The sequence below is a fragment of the Dermacentor variabilis genome, chromosome 3 (genome assembly GCF_050947875.1).
Source record: "Dermacentor variabilis isolate Ectoservices chromosome 3, ASM5094787v1, whole genome shotgun sequence".
Lineage (NCBI taxonomy): Eukaryota > Metazoa > Arthropoda > Arachnida > Ixodida > Ixodidae > Dermacentor > Dermacentor variabilis.
The window spans coordinates 34,887,813-34,902,639 of record NC_134570.1 but is presented as its reverse complement, the minus strand read 5'-3'; the positions used below and the strand labels follow the sequence as shown (position 1 = coordinate 34,902,639).

The window sequence follows — 14,827 nt, the reverse complement described above, 5'->3', positions numbered from 1 at the left end:
TCAAGTATATAGCCCCAGAGTCTGGGTGTTCCCAGACCAGCGCATAGGAAACGGAAACTTTCCGCCCTGTGTTCGCGGTCGAGGCTGCGGTACGAGCCTCGATGAATGCCTGCACCACAGTGCTGAAACGCACCACAGTGGTGGTGCGTCTCGATGCCACCATGCTCGCCGTACCCTCCTTCCGTTTCTGAAAGATACGTACTTGGCTTTCCGTTTGTAGCTAATGTGTTTCTTTGTTTACGACTTACAAGACCTCGGACATTTAAACTTCTTAACAATATTTTAATAGCGCGACTGCAGTGAATTATTTATTTTTTCTATTTCAGCTGCCGTACTTCTTTCCTTATTTGAACGTAATAGTTCTGTGGAAACCTGCATGCCATGCAGGTTTCCACAGAACGGTGGAGAGATGAAATTGATTAAGGCAAAATGAGACATTCACCCAATCGTAGCAATTGCTACAAAGGGAACCCATACGAGTTCTTTGAAAGAAAAGACCAGGACGAATTTTTCTTCAACTGTGAGGCTTTTCTTTTGAGGATTTTTGAGGATTTGAGGATTTTCTTTTTTTCTTTTTTTTCTTTTGAGGATATTTTTTAGGATTTTTCTTTCGAAATTTTTGGATTTCCTTTGTAGCAATTGCTACGATTGGGTGGATGTCTCATTTTCCCTTAATTAATTCATTCTTTATCACAGTTTTGCTTTAGTCTTCCAGATATGTCATCTTGTTCTTTCTTTTCTCTTTCTTTCTCTTCTTCCTATCTTCTACATCTATGTTTCTTGCCCCTCCTTTCTGAAGAGTAGGCAGGCGTTGTGCCCCTTGGGGTGGCAGTTACCAGAATGCTCCCAGCTTTCTTTCTACAGCGAATCTGTATATGGCAAGCCGATTCGTCCATCCGTCTGTCGCCTGCACGCCGTAAACTCCTCCGGCGTAACCCCATGCGCATGCGCGAAAAGAAAAAGTGAGAGAGAAAGGCGCGTGATTGGCTGCGCCAATAGTGACGTCGTTGCGCTCCGTTGCAGCCGAGCACGCGCGCAGCCGTTTCCCTCAGGCTCCGGAGTGGTATAGGCACGCGTCATACGTACTCCTAAGGAGCAGGCAGCTTTAGATCAGCAACGCCGCGAGCAGCACCGTGAACGAGCTAGTCTACGCGGTGCCGATACTGTAGCCCGGACACAAGAACAGGCTCGTGCAGCCAAACGCAAGCAGCAACTGCGTAACGAGGATCCGGCAGCCTGCCAAGCCGTCGTTTAATGAACCATCTGGATTAACCCAGTGATAAACACCGGGGCCGCACGTTTCAGCTTCCCCGGTTAATCATCTGTACGGAGTGCCTGGGTGGGGATTTTTTCTCTCTCTCTTTTAGAACGCATCTCTTAGGCTCCCGTTCCTGCGGCGAGTGTCGGCGTTGTCCCTCGTAACTGAGCGAACGAACGCAACAAAAGGTGAAAGCGAAGGCGGAGTGCAGCGGCAAATGAAAGAGAGCGCGAGGAGGAAAGCGGAGGAGGAGGCTACATTGACAGCATGAGGCGGAAGGGAGTATGGCGAAAGGGTGAGAAGGAAAGCATAGCGGCCGCACGAGTCTACGAGATGGCGCCATAGTATTTGTAATTTGTATGCGTGACGCGAATTGTGTAGAAGCTTTCTGGAAGCCACGCGCGCATCAGCGATTAGACTGGAACCTGCAACGAGTCATGTATAAAAGCCGACGCACTTGATTTGCAGATCAAATTTTCGACAATATGCCGACTCTGCTCGCCGCTACCATTGCAGTTCAGTGTTACTTGTTTTGCAGCGCTTCGCTCAGTTTGCAACGTGCCGCACAAGACACGTTGTCCGCGCCAGCCAATTTATCACGAAATGAAAACACGTGTAGAGCTGCGCTCAAATTTCGCATTAAGCATCGAGTGTCGTAACCTTCGGTGAATTTTTTTAGGGATAACAAAAACAATAATTATAATTGTGTCAGGAATATAGACCTGTAGATGGGTGCCAGTATATCCGGCGTCCTGCATAGTGCCAGTGACCAAGCTTTTCGACAAGCTTACATTAAAATGTGAAGCATTAAAAATGTGAAGTTATATAAAGTTAATTTTATTAATGTGGGGTTTTACGTGCCAAAAGCACTTTAGATTATGAGGCAGGCCGTAGTGGGGGACTCCGGAAATTTGGACCACCTGGGGTTCTTTAACGTGCACCTAAATCTAAGTACACGGGTGTTTTCGCATTTCGCCCCCTGTTAGGGTTGGCGTCTGACACCACGCGGCGACAGGAATTTCACCCGACCTTCTACCAGGATTCGTCGAAATGAGGCTTGACTTCTCCTGCGATGGTTAACGTCGCGCACCTTGCGCACAAAGGGCCTTCTATCACCCGGCCTTCTACCCCCCGGCCTTCCACCAGGCTTCGTCGAAATGAGGCGTGACTTTTCATTTCCTTGCTCGGTAATGCCAGAGGAGGAGGGGCCCTCTCTCCGTGCCTGTTACGTGACATCGACGGAAGCAAGATCCCGCCCACACTTGTAGAGAGCCTATTTAAGGGGCTCCGAAATGTACTTTTATATACTTCATGCTTTTCTTATTTTCTTTCAACTACCTTTGAATAAACCGTGCAAGTTTCGCACTAGCAAATCGTCTCGCCCTTGCTCGGTCGCCATGGTCTACCGGATGCCTGCAGCCCGCCGACAAGGCCACGCTACCCAATAAGTAATGTCGGTCGAGCTTCGATAGGCAGGCGCCGCTACTTCTCGGCAGCAGTACGGTACGCTACCCTGGAGTACGCAACACCCCATCCAAATGCGGCCGCCGTGGCCGGGATTCGATCCCGCGACCTCGTGCTCAGCAGCCCAACACCATAGCCACTGAGCAACCACGGCGGGTTTATATAAAGTTAAGCTGGGTCGGTAAACTACACATCTGAAATACCTAAAAGTACACTCTCGCCATGAACTAGGTTTGGCAAGGGTGACGACGCAGGAAGGAAAGACGCGTGGTGACGCCTTGAATCATGAACCTGCCTGTGATTTAACGGATTTTAACAGCGCTTGGACTCAGGACTACCGTGGCCAGGGCTCAATTGTTTGACGATAAGCAAGGTGTGCCACGCATTCTACAGGAGTCAAAGACGCGACCTACTTATCAATTAAGCCCTACGAATTTTTATGTCACATAATACGGCCCCCCAAAAAACAAACTGCACTGAAATTCGTGACATTTATTTATTTATTTATTTATTTATTTATTTATTTATTTATTTATTTATCTATACATACTGCAGCGCAATTTGCGCTACAGCAGGAGTGGGTTAAGAAAAGGTACAGAAAAATGCATCGGAGTATACAGCGATAAACACAAGTGAACACTTTTAAAGAGCACTGATGAAAGGAAAATACACAAATAAACACAAGTGAATACTTTTACAAAAGAGCACGGATGAAAGAAAAATACACAAGAAGTTATACAAATGCTGCCAGGCATGGGTGAGCACGATTATGCATCTGGGATGGCGGTTGCAAAAATTTGGGTTGAGCATGAGCGAATGGACCCAGGTAATGAATTCCAGTCTTCGATTGAGCGGGGAAAAAAGCTGAATTTGAACATGTTAGTACGTGCGTAGTAGGGTATCAAGTTTCACACCAATGTAACGGCGCTCCGGTTTGCGCTTGAAGTTCAAAAGGGGGAACGCATACCCTCGTTTTCTTCGCCCTATCAGTCAACGGCTTCACGTCCAACAAAATACTAACCGAGCCTCGAATAAACAGTTTCGATAACTAGATTGGTCTTGTGCTGCTCTCAATAGTGACCCTTTAAGTTCGAGGTGACGGTCACACGAAGATATCTAGGGCACCCACCCATGTTACCGTTCCCGTTAACCCGCTCTACGAGGCATAACATTGACCCGCGGGCTTTGGCGGCTGCCCACTGGGCCCCAACCTTGCGTCCGCTTAAGCCTGTTAGCGCGCGCGCGAGGTGTGTCGCGCGCGCCGCTCGTGTCTGAGTCGATCCGTCGCCAAGGCCTCGACCAGATTGATGCACGTCGCACCAGGAGGGGGAAGCCCTGCGGCTCGGGGCTGCTTTGTCCTTAATTGCATTACATTCGAAGGATGCGCGTCCCGCCGTCGGCCCGCCGAAGCGCGTCGGACCACGCAACGCTGAGCACAATTCAACGGCTTCTCGCCGCCCCCCCTGCGAACACGGGGCCAAAAGAGGGGCGCGCCCAGCGGCACTCGTCACACGCGCACGGACACGTGGTGAAAGCGCGTCGCACCTGACTGACTTGCCTCCGCTGCACAGGTGTCGTGTGCGCGTCTCCAGCTCGGGCGGCGTTGTTCGTTTGGTACAGCGAGTTTACGGCGAATTGTCGCTGACTGGCCCCGGCGGCGTACGTTGCTCGTCCCGCGTGTCTTGCTTCTTTGCCAGAACTGCATACAGTGCGTGCATGTGAACCGCCGCCTCTCCGTTGTCGTGCAACGAGCCACTGAACGGGCACCGATACGTGGGTGGTCGAGAAAGAGTGCGTGTTCTGTGCGTTAGGAGTGGGAGACGACGAGCGTCAATCATGGTAAGTGTAAGCCTGTCATTGTGTCGATTGTCTTCGCGAAGGTGGAGGAAAGAATAAGTGTGAATGCGCGGGAGGCTACAGCCCGTTACGTGGAGCCACCGGCGTATGGACTGCGATGAGGGAACTTCGTCTTTATTATTTTTTCTTTCCCCGCTTGCATTGTCATTGATTGTATCTTTGCAGCACTTGCACGAAAAGAAAAAAAGAAAGTTGGCATCCAGCTGCAACTATACAGCACGATGCTAAAAAGGAACCGCCCCTACCACCATCCCCACGTGCACACGCACTGGTACAGAAGAAAGATTCGCAGCTGAAGGGGAAAGAAAGAACTTGTCTTGGCTATAGCTATTCCGGAGACTGAACCAGATTCTAATACCTACCCGAGAACCTGTAGCTCAACCAGTTGCCAGTGCGCTAAACACGAGCTTAATAGAGGGCATGAGGAGGACGAACCAATTAATAACTTGATGCGCAGAAATGGTGAGTTTACTAATCTCAAATTTCCTTTGCGGAACCGTGCTAAACCTTAAGCTGGCTACCAAGCCGAACTTCGCTTTCATGGACCTTCCTCAAAGCCTTACAGATTTCCGCAGCACTCTTGTTAACGCGCTTATCGAGGGGAAAATGGACATCACGGAGGGGGACATGCATGGTCACGGCCATATTGTTTGGGCCAACTCTCCAACGCGACCATACAGATCACGAATCAATGCTAAACGGGCGTCCGCAAGCTCTTACATGGCTTGTGGGATGAGTGCGGTGAACACTATTCTTCATGGTACGAAACTTCTCATGATTCAGTACTGGCTCACAAGTTACGAGGTTTTCATGGTCACCCTTTGTTGACATAGTGATGAGTCGCCAAACCCGAATAAGTTATATTCGTCAGAATAAGAAAAAATGGGATTAAAAAAAATCGAATGTTATTTAATTCATCATCAAAAGAATCGCCCAGAACACGAATAGCAAACCTGCGAATGGGCAACAAATGTATTTGCTTCAGAGAATGCACTGCGAAATTGAGTTCATACAAGGCATCAGAGTGAGTCCTATCGGCCGCTATTTTTCAAGTAAGGTTAAGTGTGCCGCAATACTGAGGGCTACGCGGCCACGAGAAAGAACGACACACAGGGGCATAACTAGTTTTAAAGCCTCCCAAGGGAGACTGCAATGAAACATAAATAAAACTAAATACATCATGTTTGCGTTAATTAACGAGCAGTAAACTAACATGATTTTGAATTTCGCATGTAAAACACGTAGAAATAAGTTTTTCAGTGTTTGATTCGGAGATTATCTGTCCTGGAAAGCACATGTAGATAGTCTGTTCAACAGAGTAAAATTACGAGATGTTTTAATAGGATCAGAGTCCAGTTTGACTAAAGAAAGTATTATATTGCTCGCTATTTCGTTCACGGCTTTCGTATTCCTTGTTTGTAGGGGTACTACTTATTCACAGAATGATGAACAGCTCTTTGTCGCGTGTTGAAAAAAAGTCCCTATAGGTTATTCCAAGAATTAATAATGTACGCTACAATGTTTCAGTAAGTATATAACTTGTTTATTAAACACACGACGCTCAGGGCGAGGCAGATAGGCTAATGCAGTATATTGACACATGTACTTGGGTATCCATTTCTCGGGGACTACATTACACCCGCTAACTTTCGCTGTCGTTCGGCGCAAGACGTGCCTGCGTGATTTGCATCTTGATCCAGTGTAGTCGATGGTTCTGTCCGTTGGCTGTTGTCGCCTCACCTTGTTCAATCTGATCGCATGCACAACGCGAATTGCGTAGTAGTTTCTGGAAGGGACGCGGACACCAGGCGATTACTCTGGAACTTTCAACGCGTCGTGCGCAAAAGTTGCAAATGTCGCGACGCCCTTGACCCGGCCGCAGATCAGATTTTCGACGATCACCCGACTGAGCTCGCCGCTATCGTTGCGTGTGCTTGACCGATGCTTGCTCTTCTGGCCACAGGTTCGCTCAATAAAAAGGTTAGTTTCGCGATTCAGAATTTTGCTACTGCGTTCTTCATCGTCGCTACAGCGTGACAATATACAGGGTGATAATATTTTAAGTTTTACGGAATTTTTAAATATCACCTGTGGCAAATAGCATAGTTCTTGTCCTTAAGCATGGGTTATGCGAAGAGGCGGTCATTACTAGCACGAGAAATCGAAAGAGATATTCAACTAATTGACATCTTAATTAACTACTTTAGGGCACATGTTGCAATTTACGAATTGTAGCCGTGAGCTTGCAAGACGTATCCACTTGAAATGAATTTCCAGAATGACGCCAGCTTCGAGACATTATTTCCCAAAGTTTGGAACGAAATACACGGGCGTTCCAGTTACTTCTGTGCTTCAATGCATAAAAGATCGGTTTGTTTAAAAAAAGAAGTGTGCGGACGAGCAGTGCATTTTTACGGCGAGTTCGATGGCGCATATTTTAAACTGGCGTTTCTGGAAATCCATTTTTGCAAACTCATCGGCTACAATTCGTAAATTACAATGTGTGCCGTAAGGTAGTTCATTAAAAAGATAATTAGTGGATTTTTGGTAATTCGTTGAATATGTGTTTCGACGTCTCGCGCGAGTATAATGTCCGCCTCTCAGAGTAATCTATCTTAAGGACCAGAATTATGTTACCTGCAACAGTCTACATATAAAAATTGCTTATAACTTAAGAATGACCGCTCTGTATACATTAATGAACAAACTCTACACGCTAAAATAATCTGAATCAGAAGCTTTGTTAGTCTACCCAGAGAAATTGCAACAATTCCAAAAACAAGTACACCTTATGGCTAGCAGCATCTAAATTGTCACTCCTAATTTGTTAAATCACTTAAACCTAACTGACTACATTTAATTAGCCAAACAATCTTAATAATGCACCTAATACAGCACGAAACAGAATATATACGGTGTTCACTAACCAGGTAATATATGGCCTGTGTATAATTGCTGAAAAAATATACTTTTGACTGCTGCAATTTTTTTTTAGTATCTTGTGTTTCGCATTGACTAAGTGCGAAATACTATTATGCGTGACTTCTCCATGTATAACGTTGTTGATCTGCTCATTTGATTTTAGCAATTGTTACCTCCTGAATTGTTGTTAATTTCATGTTATTTTGTATATAGCGTGATGTTTTCTCTCACGTTGCACTGCTTCATTCTGTGACTTCGATGTGATGTATTGCGTGTTCACAATTATGTTTTTATCTGGACGCCAGCAGGAGCAGATGCATTTGTCGGGCCTAGCAACCTCTTACTCTTGCTCCCGTTTCTGTAATGCATACATATAAACTTCAAACGTCTCGAAAAATATATCGCGCTCAAGTTTCGTAGTCTCTCAAGCACCTTCCCCCGCCCTTGTTGAAATATTTATTTATTTTTGCTTAGTTTATTTCATCAGATCATCCTTTTGTAGTAATTTCACATTATTATTTTCTTACAAGTTCTCAGCATCTGTAGAATCCCATTGATACGTCTTTTCAAGGGCCTGCAGAAAAACAACGTACGAGACGGGAAAACGTACGAACCAGAAAACCACCAAAATGAATAAAGGCAGTGTATCTCTTTATTTGCAGATTGTACATTTCTTGGTAGTTGGCCTTCAGTTGAGAAGAAAAAGTGCCGATCGACTTTATCAGTGAGTTTAGGGCCGTTGCAATGAATGAGTTAAGATCACGTGCTTGCGGCTTTTCTGTAATCACAGCTATGATGTTGATCTCGTGCAGTAGGTGGCCGTTTGGGGGCAGCCTCCGCAATATCCGATAACCCTATAGCTTTGAAGCTTGCGCGCTGTACACAAGCGCCGTTCATCAATGTGATAAAACGTTTGTGCAATTGAAATATATCATATCTCAGCATGTTATCAATTACAGTAATTTGGTGGCAGTAATTTGTTCGTATCTCTAATGATATGTTCGCTATATAGCAATTTCCCGGCACCTGCTGTTCGTACGAACCGTTCTGCTGTCGAATTTATGAGTATACGGGTATACACGCGGTGGCGGTGATGACAAGGAGCGAAAGGTATATTCGGTGTTGTAAACGTCGCTTTCCGCCCATTGTTCTAAGAGTAACTGTGTAACATAAAATGTATAGCTTTAATCCTTATTTCAGATGTTATATTATTAAGTCAATGTAACCAATCAGTCAATTTGCCTGTTCGGATTCGATGACTAACTTAGATAAAAATTTAATTGAGACCAAGCCTTACTTTGTGCCTACGCTCGTGTTACTATTTTCGCCTTCCTCTTGTGTGGGAACAGGCTATATTGCAGAAACAAATACCTTTCGGGCAGAATTGGCGTGCACGTGGAAACGATAGAACGGATTCACGGTTCTGGCGTCAAGGAAACGAAGGAAAGCACTGTTTTTAAAGCGACAGCTTTCCTGCGGAACCTTCCCAAGTTTTCGTGGGTGGGCTATCTGGCCTCGGAGTGCCGCGTCCCGAGCTTGCAGATGGTGAGAAAAAATTACTGCACTAAAACCGTCACTACAGGATGCTTTAGGAATAGCGTACCAAAGCCGCTTAGCGTACGCAAAAGCTATAACTCTTCCGATGTATTACCTGCTTAGTGGCTATGGTGTTGGGCTGTTAAGAACGAGGTCGCTGGATAGTATCCCCGCCACGGCGGCGGCATTTCGTATGAGGGCGAAAGCACCCGTTTACTTAGATTTGGGTGCATGTTAAAGAACCCCAGGTAGCCCGAATTTCAGGAGTATTCCACTACGGCGTGCCTCGTAATCAGATCGTAGTTTTGCCACGTAAAACCTTGAATGTATTTTTTTTTGTATAGCGCCGACGGAACAACAACAAAAAAAGGACAGGATGACACAGAAGCGCATTGTGTACTAACTCCATTGTGGACTGTTTGTCTTCTTTTGTAGGACCGGCGGTTTACGTCCCTCAACTATAGTGGTTTCATAATCTGTATTGCCAACCAGTCTTTATCGTCATCCTGTCATCACGCCGTCGTTTTCATTCCTAAATTGTCATTCCGTCGTCGTCATGGTCGTTCCATAATATAAAAGACTTTATTGCTAATCAATCATCGTCGTCATAGCCATTGTGTCGTGACCACACCATCGTCTTCATCCCTAACTAGTGATTCTATCGTTGTCGTTCTATCATTGCTATTCTGCCGTCGTCGCTCCATCGTCATCATCCCGTTGTCGTCGTCTCATCGTCGTCGTTACGCCTTCCTTCCATAATATAAAAGTATTTATTGCCAATCAGTCGTCGTCGTCATAGCCACTGTGTCATGATCACACCATCGTCTTCATCCCTAACTGGTCATTCTATCGTCGTCGTTCCATCAATGCTTTGCTACCGTCCTCGCTCCATCGTCATTATTCCGTTGTCGTCGTCTCATCGTCGTCGTTCCGCCTTCCTTCCATAATATAACTCTTTATTGCCAATCAATCGTCGTCATCACGTCGTCATCGTCATTCTGTCATCATCACGCCATCGTCTTCTTTCCTAAATAGTCATTCTATCGCCGTCGTTCCACCGTTGTCAATCCGCCGTCGTCATTCCATCGTCATCATCACGTCGTCGTTCCATCTTAGTTCCATAATCTAAACGTATTTATTGCCAATCAGTCGTCGTCATTCTGTCATCACGCTGTTGTCTTCATTCCTAAATAGCTGTTCTATCGTCGTTCCATCGTTACCATTGCCGTTTTCATACCATCATCTTTATTCCGCATTCATTCCATAATCTAAGTATTTATTGCCAATCACTCGTCGTCGTCACGTCGTCATTCTGTCATCACGAAGCCGTCTTCATTTCTAAATAGTCATTCTATTGTCATCGTTCCATAGTCGTCATTCTTCACTGTTTTCGCGATGGCAGCGCCACTACTCATCTTCGCTGCAACAACATCATGACTATTAATAACTTGTTTCGATTTTGTCTAATGGTGCTGTTGCATAAACAAATAACAAATCAACTATCTAGTAATTTCATTGATTCTGAGCTTTTAAAAAATGCCAACTGTACCAGGTTTGCTGCTAAGTCTTTTGCTCCCTAATGTTTTTACTAATTACGGTAAATGATCTTCATCCTCCTGTGCGATCACATTATGGCATCATTTGCCCATGTCTCTAAAATCCAAAGTTTATTTAATTTCATTCACTAATTCATTAAAATATTATTTGTTCTTTTTTTATGTTCGTGCCTCTTTAGTTGCACTAGATTTGTGTTTCTATATGTTTTATTTATTTCTCAAGTTATTCGTCTTTTCTTTTTTGCTTTCAGGCGTTCTTGGCTTTTTTATTCCGCTTCCTTTTATTCCATTTCGTACTTAATACATCGGTGTTGTTGTTCGCATTGCGGTTAATTCTTGTAATATTTATGTGTAATCTTCACCGAGGGTCCCGTTGCAGCCTTGTACTTTAGGACCCTCGTCTGTGTATGTCATATGCTGTAATTAAGCTACGACGTAACATTATTATTATTATTATTATTATTATTATTATTATTGTTGTTGTTGTTGTTGTTGTTGTTGTTGTTGTTGTTGTTGTTGTTGTTGTTGTTGTTGTTGTTGTTGTTGTTGTTGTTGTTATTATTATTATTATTATTATTATTATTATTATTATTATTATTATTATTATTATTATTATTATTATTATTATTATTATTATTATTATTATTATTATTATTATTTGAATAGTTAATTAATAAAGGGGAAATCGGACATCCACCCGTTCGTAGCAATTGCTACAAAGCGAAGGCAACGAAAACGCGCCCCTTTCACTGCTGCTGGAAATAGTGCCGCAGTTTTGCTCACGTTTTCTTATGTGTCTTTGCTTCGTGTTGTCGACAAATTCGACTTCGCCCAGCCATCTGCTAGCCGCCTGGTTAGCTCAGATGGTAGAGCGGCTGCCCCGGAAAGGCGGTGGTCCCGGGTTCGAGTCCCGGACCAGGACGAATTTTTCTTAAACTCTGAGGCTTTTCTTTCGAGGAATCCGTATGGGTTTCCTTTGTAGCAATTGCTACGAACAGGTGGATGTCCGATTTTCCCTTTATTAATTACTTCTCTCCACCCTGCGGGCTTCCGCAGAACTACTACGTCAAACATTTGAATAGTTATGCTGCCTCTCCTGCAATCGAGAGTAGATGTAAGCACGAAATGTCTACCGGCAAAGCAGATTGTTTGGAGATGACACAAGCCACAAGCTTAAAATGCGCGTAGTGTATGTTCGGAACGGCACGCCACACCCCGCAGCATCACACCGCACCACGCTATACTGTGCACTGATCCATATGGACGCAATACTTTCCTGTCCTTCATCGCAAGTATCGTCTCGGTAAAACGGCCATTCGCGGTGCGCCAGAGGCGCTAATGGCTTGGACGCTGCCGTACACCACCGGCGCTGCCGGCGCGCCGCACGCGCCGCGGACCTCCGGGACCGCTGGCGTTGAAAAGAGCACAGGCAATCAACGCCAAAAGATGACAATCAAGTGTATAGTGCCCTGTATCTGCCTTTTGAACGTCGCTATTGGAAGTGACGGCTAAAACTTCAGCGTACTAGAAGTTAAAAGCTTGAGTGATATTGTGAACAAACATTTGGAAGAACTTGGAAGCAATGTTTTTTGTAACTTGTTCGGGAAGTAGTTAACTCGCGGAACACTTTTCTTGGCTACGAAGCGAAGGCAACGGAAACGCGCCCCTTTCACCGTTGCTGGAAATAGTTCCGCAGTTTTGCTCACGTTTTCTTACGTGGGAAATAGCAAACATTACTTTTTTCGTTTTTTACAGCACCTAATTTGAAACGATACGTAACATTCACCATGCAGTCAGCTGTTGGTATTTTATTTTATTTTTAGTTTGCTCTTTCGAGTTTTCGCGCACCCGAGACCATCGCACGTTCATCAAACGCAAAATGACGCCGGTGTCTTCTGGTTAGTGTTCGTCGCTTGCTGTACCGCCAGTCAACTCCCTTGAGAGGCTGTTGACTAACTTTAGCAGCAAAAGACTGTTGAAGCACACACAAAAAAAATTTCCAGGGTCTGCGCGGAAACCAAGCGAGCCCATCTGGAAATCGCAACCATCGGCGTGTACAAACGAATGAGCGAGCCGACTGTTGCGCCGGCTCTACCGACGCCATGGCGTCGGTTGCGCGTCTAAGTCCTGACCGACGCCATACGGATGCAGGCTGTGATTCTCGCTGTTCAGAAATTGGTGTATATCGCTTGTGACTAAACACTGATTCACACTGAGTTAATTGTATCTGCCTTGACTAAAGTAAAGAGGTTGTGCGAGTTTGGCGAAACCGAAACCGGTGCCGAGCGCGCCCGGACTACATTGCGGACGAATACAGCCATGTGCAGAAGCTCCGCCCCGTAGTTTTCGCTTCATAGCCAAGAAAAGTTGTCCGCGATTATAGAGTATGTAATGCGGTCTTGACTGGTTGCCCGGATAATCTCGTTTTTTTTTCTCGCAACTTGCCGGGATGGTCTCGTTTGAGCGCCCCGATAAATGTTCTGGCTTTTGGCTCAAGGTCACTTGAAGGTCGCCGACAACGGGAGCTAAAAGCATGTCATGCTTAAAAAATTAAATGCGGGGTTTAACGTCTCAGAACTGCACAGTGGGTAATGAGTAGGGTTCAGCGTTTTCGGATTTATTTTGGGCCAAATTCGGAGAGTGTTATTCAGAGTTTCTATTTTTTAAAGAAATTCGGAGTCTTGGTGCGTTTCAATTTAACATACGGTTAAATAAATGGTGTTTTTCGGCTTTTCTTTATTTATTTCAACATTTAGGCAACTGTTCTCTAATGCAAGGTCACACTGGCAGCACTATTAAAAAAAGAAGCTTTATCGAGCAATTGGTACGAGAATCATTGTAGCTGGTTACACCTCGTTGTATACAAGCAGAGCTTCCAATGTTTTCACCCGCAATTGTGGCACGCTCCTTGTTCACTACACGGCAACATAGAGAACGCCCTTTCGACGTTCGCACTATATAGATACTGGGAAGGCTGGGAGATACTGACCATAATGTGCAATGAGGGGCCAGTCGTGGGCATTGCATGTGCCAGAACAGCACTGACTCAACAATTTCTTTCACATCATATGCCTGACACTGCAAACAAGTCGATGTCAGATGGCATCCGCTAGATGCAGGCGCTGTCGTAATCGAGAATTTAAAAAACAGTAAAAATCGGTTGGATGATTGGTGGCGTAAAAATACGGATGATACATGCAATGAAGAAACGTAAAAAATAAGTTTGCCATGTACGAAGAGCACAGCAAGCTTTACTTCAGTTTCAATCCATTGCCTCATTTGAGAGTGAATTTTAGGTTTAGATTAACCTTAACGTAATTAGTACTATCTTAACGGAGAACGTGTAAAAGTAGGTTTGAAGCTTGATATGAAGACAAAGGTAATGTTCAGTAGCCTCGCAAGGGAACACGAATTTGATCCTCAGTCAGCCTCTAAAGCCTGTGCAGGAGCACGTTTATCTAGGTCAATTACTCACGAGGGACCATGATCATGAGAGGGAAATTTACCGAAGAATAAAAATGGGGGTTGGAGTGAATACGGCCGGCATTACCAACCCTGACTTGGAGCTTACCACTGTCGCTGAAAATAAAAGTGCACAATCGTTGTACTCTACCGGTGATAACGTATGAGACAGGAACTTGGAGGTTAACAAAGAAGCTCGAGAACAAGTTAAAGACCTCGCAAAGGCCGATGGAACGAAAAATGCTACGCGTAACGTTAGACGGAAAGACAGCGCTGTGGACCAGAAAGCAAACGGGGTTAATCGATGTTCCAGCTGGCATTAAGAGAGGAAAGGTGAGCTGAACAGGCCATGAGATGCGTAGGACAGATAACCGTTGGACCATTAGAGTTGAAGAATGGGTGCCTAGAGAAGGGAAGCGCAGTCGAGCACGGCAGAAAATTAGGTGGGGTGATGAAAATACGAAATGGCGCAAGTTGGAATCAGGGATAACTGGTGATCGCTGGGAGAGGCCTTCATCCTGCAGTAAAAATAGACATGATGATGATGATGCTTAGATAATTACAAAATTTAACGTATTAACATCTAACTTGGTGGCACCTCTATACCATTCGTCGAGGAGAGGTCGGCGCGTGCTCGCGGTGTGTTCTGACAAAGAGGGAATCGCATGTAGCTCAGCGAGTAGCGCTCTGGTCTGCGTACATCGCCGTCTAGTTGCGCTAAATGAATATTTCCTTAGCAATGAAATTTGTTTCAATTATCCGTTTGTATGCC

At 45.0% G+C, this 14,827-nt stretch overlaps 2 protein-coding genes and 1 non-coding gene across 5 annotated transcripts in view; 2 read left to right on the top strand and 1 right to left on the bottom strand.

Annotated features, from left to right (window-relative positions):
- Positions 1-4,428, bottom strand: part of Plod (procollagen lysyl hydroxylase) — a 204,952-nt gene extending 200,524 nt beyond the window's left edge. For both annotated transcript variants that reach the window (XM_075684753.1, XM_075684754.1), the window contains exon 1: positions 4,268-4,428. In XM_075684753.1, coding sequence (XP_075540868.1) covers positions 4,268-4,427 — 160 coding nt within the window. In that variant the 5' untranslated portion in view covers position 4,428. The remainder of the gene's footprint in view (positions 1-4,267) is intronic.
- The window catches only part of LOC142575402 (guanine nucleotide-binding protein subunit beta-2-like), a 45,525-nt gene continuing 35,121 nt past the window's right edge, over positions 4,424-14,827 (top strand). For both annotated transcript variants that reach the window (XM_075684758.1, XM_075684759.1), the window contains exon 1: positions 4,424-4,561. In XM_075684758.1, coding sequence (XP_075540873.1) covers positions 4,559-4,561 — 3 coding nt within the window. In that variant the 5' untranslated portion in view covers positions 4,424-4,558. The remainder of the gene's footprint in view (positions 4,562-14,827) is intronic.
- Positions 11,442-11,516, top strand: TRNAS-GGA (transfer RNA serine (anticodon GGA)). The gene has a single exon. It is a non-coding gene; the product is annotated as a tRNA-Ser (tRNA).